We start from the raw sequence: 3,948 nt of genomic DNA, 5'->3' as shown, positions 1-3,948 counted from the left end.
GGTGTTACTTCTAAATAACAGCACAAGTTTCAGTCTCATGGAGTTGACTTTTCACAATATTTTAACTTGAAGTATACATTGCAATAATCTTCAAATACGTAACAGTATAGAACAAACGTGTGCAAACAACTTTATAGATTTAGTGTGTTCTCTCTGTATCCACAGGTTCAGGTTTAGTACAATGCAAAGATCACTTGAAGTCATGTTATCTTAACCGACCAATGGAACCTACCAGGTGGTCTAAACTGGGAGGACCTGTACTATACTTTGATGTTGCTATAATAAAGTCAAGATGTTTGGAAGATAAATTTCATGAGGAACATGCTATGGGTCTAGTTAAGGACAAAATAGATTTTGTCACTGTTGATGATATATTAACTGTTGGACATGAAAAGATCATATTGATTGAGGAAAATCCTGGAGCTGGTAAAACTACAATAACTGTTAACATTTGTAAACGATGGGCTGAGGGTAAATTATTGACAAATGAGTTGGTATATTTGGTTCCACTTCGTCATAGTCGCTTCCAGAAAGTTACAAATTTAAGTGAGCTATTTGACAAACTAAACTGTCCTGAAATGAAGGAATATTCCCAGCAGAATAATGGTAAGGGATTGGTGTTTATACTAGATGGATGGGATGAGCTCCCTGATCACTTACAATCACAATCTTTCTTTCATGACATCATCTTTGAAAAGAGTGCACTTACTTGTTCTACCATCATAGTAACCTCTCGACCCTCTTGTTCTGATCACATAACTAAGGCAGTACAAGATCACTATTACCAGATACTGGGATTTACTCCACAAATTGTTGAAACATATATTAGAGAATATTTCAAAGGTAGCCCACAACGTGTTCAATCATTACATGATATTTTAGATGTTCGGGAAAATTTATGTCAACATTTTCATATTCCCATTACTGTGGTCATAATGTGTTTTGTATATCATAAAAGTGGTAACCAATTACCAGAAACTTTATCAAAACTTTATGAGAAGTTTGTACTGTTGTGTGTTCGTTCTAATATTCCTGACAATTTAAAGAAAAAAATTAGAAGTTTACATAATATACCTGAAGAGTTAAATCCATTGTTCAGTAAACTGTGCAAAATAGCTCTCAGAATGTTAATCAACAAAACACTAGTGTTTGATGGAGAGGAGTTGGAAGATGAACTGAAGCAACTTCATTTTACAAGCACAGATGTGTTTGGACTGTTAAGTGTTGAACATGTTACTAATGAACTTGCTGAAAAGGAAATTCATTACAGTTTTATTCATCGTGCAGTACAAGAACTTTTAGCAGCCATGTCAATATTGGAATCAAATAATATAGAAGACACAATTGACAAACACTTTCATAAGGGCTCTTATTTGATAAATGTGTTTCCTTTTGTCTTTGGTCTAATGTCCAAAGTGAATGTGAAACATATAGCTGAATTACTCAAACAAAAGTTTCTTCAATCACTGCATATCCCTCTCCATGCTTTGGTATCCAGAAAGGTTACATTGCTTACCACCATATTGTGCTGCTTGTTTGAGGCACAAAATGAAATGCTTTGTTGTGAGTTTGGTAAGGTGTTCGGTGAGATGGATGATGTCAACTTAAGGGTATTTAGATCAGATTTAGAGTATCGTTATGCTGCTTATTTCCTCTCTGTATGTGGATGTAAACAATTAAATGTAACTGGTCTATGGCTATATGACACTCAAGTTGAGGTAATGGATGTAACTCTTCAACTACAATTGTATCCTTCAGTTGTGATCATGTTGGACCATCAGAGAAAGGGATTAGAATAATGGATAAAATTCTTACTTGTCATCGCTTCTGTGCACTAAGGATCAGAAGATATATAATTCCCTCCCTAAGTTGCATTAAAGTCATATGTGATACCATTTGTAGGTATAATCTGTCCATTACTGAGCTTGCACTGTCAGATGGTGGTACTATGAATAAAAATGATCTAGACAGTCTTGGGTGTCTTATTATTACATTGAAGTCTCTTGAGTGTTTATACATTAGATGTTCATATGTTGAAGGAGTGTCTTTGAAATCTTCAGATTCTTTCTCTAATGCATTATGTAATACAAAATCACTGAAGGAATTTGGGTTTAGCATTTATTCAGATGAAGGTAAAATAGTGCTAAACATCTTATGTCAAAATATAGTAGCTTAACAACATTACATATACATGATGTGAAAAATGTTGATCATTTGACTAGCTAGCTATCATATTTGATGGTTTGTCATCAAAAAAAACAATAACAATGTTTACTGCATATCCCGCATCATGTGTTGGTGACTCTATCACATTAGGGAAGAGTATTGAGAAATGTATAGCAAGTAATCAATCATTGACCTGTATTGACTTTACTGGCATGTATCCTCATGTGATGTTCAGATCTATGAATGGTAATATGTGGTCATCTTCACAAGTATGCTCCATCTGTACTGGCCTACAATACAATAACACTTTAATAATGCTGGACATTGCTGGTTGCTACATAGACAAGACAGCCAGTGATGCTGTGTGTGTCATGTTGTCACTAAACACATCATTACAATATCTCTTCCTACCACATGGAGAGACCAGGAGCTGTTGCTATAATTGACACTTGTAACACTAACACTACACTAGAAGTGGTGTCATTAGTTAAGTGGCCAGATAATGATGATGATCAAAGGAAGATGTTGGAGGGGACATTCAAGTTCACATTTTCTACTGACCTAGAGATTGGTCTCATCTTTGATCAAGTAATAAAATCTCGACAAGACAAAAAGAAGCCAATCCTGAAGGTTATCTGGTTAGTGTCAGTACCATACGTGTTTTGTTGTTATAGTTTTTGTTTGTGTAGGGAAAATGAGGAGTATATGGAAACCAAGTATAGGTTATATAAAGACTGACAAAATAGGGATAAATTTACCACTAACATAGAATGTACATGAATTGCTACCAAAGCATATTTTGCTACAGTATTTGTGCACAATGTTGGTACTATACAAATACTATACATAGTGTGTAACAAATAATTCTCTAGAACTGTATGTGGCAAATGGCCTAGCAAATCTCTTTGTAGTGCAGTAATAAAAGCCAAGTACAAAGTTTCTTTCATATAATGTGATTGTTAGAGTACATATCCAAATATAGTCCTCAGGTGAGTACCTGGGAACAGGTGAGTACCTGGGAACAGGTGAAGATATACGTATGTACTCAACTGTGTGTTAGGTACGTAAGTAAGTATACTTACCTGTAGTTTGAGGCACGCAACACTAATGCATTTCATGCTTATTAGCAGGCTAATAGCCTACAGTGCAAAGCCAGTTCAGGCTTATAATAGCCTTGCTGTGCTGGCTGATCATTCACTCCAGCCAGTAAGAGTTTAATCATTTTATAGACATACCTCTAGATTTCAATGATGGGTAGTAGCAGGTAATGTTGCTCCTATATTTGTTGATATGAATGGAAAATTCCTGGGGATATACGGAGACTACTAAGTCCCATAATCGAATGCCACTGCCATTTCGAGAAGGCTAACTCATGAGAGGCAGACTACCAACGTACATGTATATACTCTGCCTAACTATGGCGAAGTAATGCAAGTTGTTTTAGTAAGTTTATTTGCGTACATATGAGTTGTTAGTATGTTGTGTAGAGTGGGTTAATTTAGACACATGGCCCTATATCAAGAGTAATTAATATTTACTCTTGCTGGATCACTTTGGTGTATTGCACTTACATTAGTTACATACACCCCTCTTTACTGTTGATAGACCTCATATGTCTGGTAATGTGGTGTTATCAGACTGTAGAAGTTCACTATAATGAATATTGTTACAAAAAAGTTAACAAACAATTGCAAGCATGAGGCAAGTTAGTAGGGATAATTAAAAGTGTTTAAACAAGAAAGATCATCACCTGAAGTGTAATATAGGCTAATGTAGGAATTA

The 3,948-nt window shown here is 35.2% G+C and overlaps 1 protein-coding gene across 1 annotated transcript; it reads left to right on the top strand.

The window, feature by feature from the left end:
- The first annotated feature begins 221 nt into the window (after positions 1–221).
- On the top strand, positions 222–1,799 carry LOC136259244 (NACHT, LRR and PYD domains-containing protein 14-like). Its single transcript, XM_066052733.1, has one exon. The coding sequence runs from the start codon at positions 222–224 to the stop codon at positions 1,797–1,799; it is 1,578 nt and encodes a 525-aa protein (XP_065908805.1).
- The last annotated feature ends 2,149 nt before the right edge of the window (positions 1,800–3,948 follow it).

The sequence above is a fragment of the Dysidea avara genome, chromosome 6, assembly GCF_963678975.1.
Source record: "Dysidea avara chromosome 6, odDysAvar1.4, whole genome shotgun sequence".
NCBI classification, from domain to species: Eukaryota; Metazoa; Porifera; class Demospongiae; order Dictyoceratida; family Dysideidae; genus Dysidea; species Dysidea avara.
The sequence above is the reverse complement of the archived record's forward strand: the minus strand, read 5'-3'. Positions and strand labels throughout refer to the sequence as shown.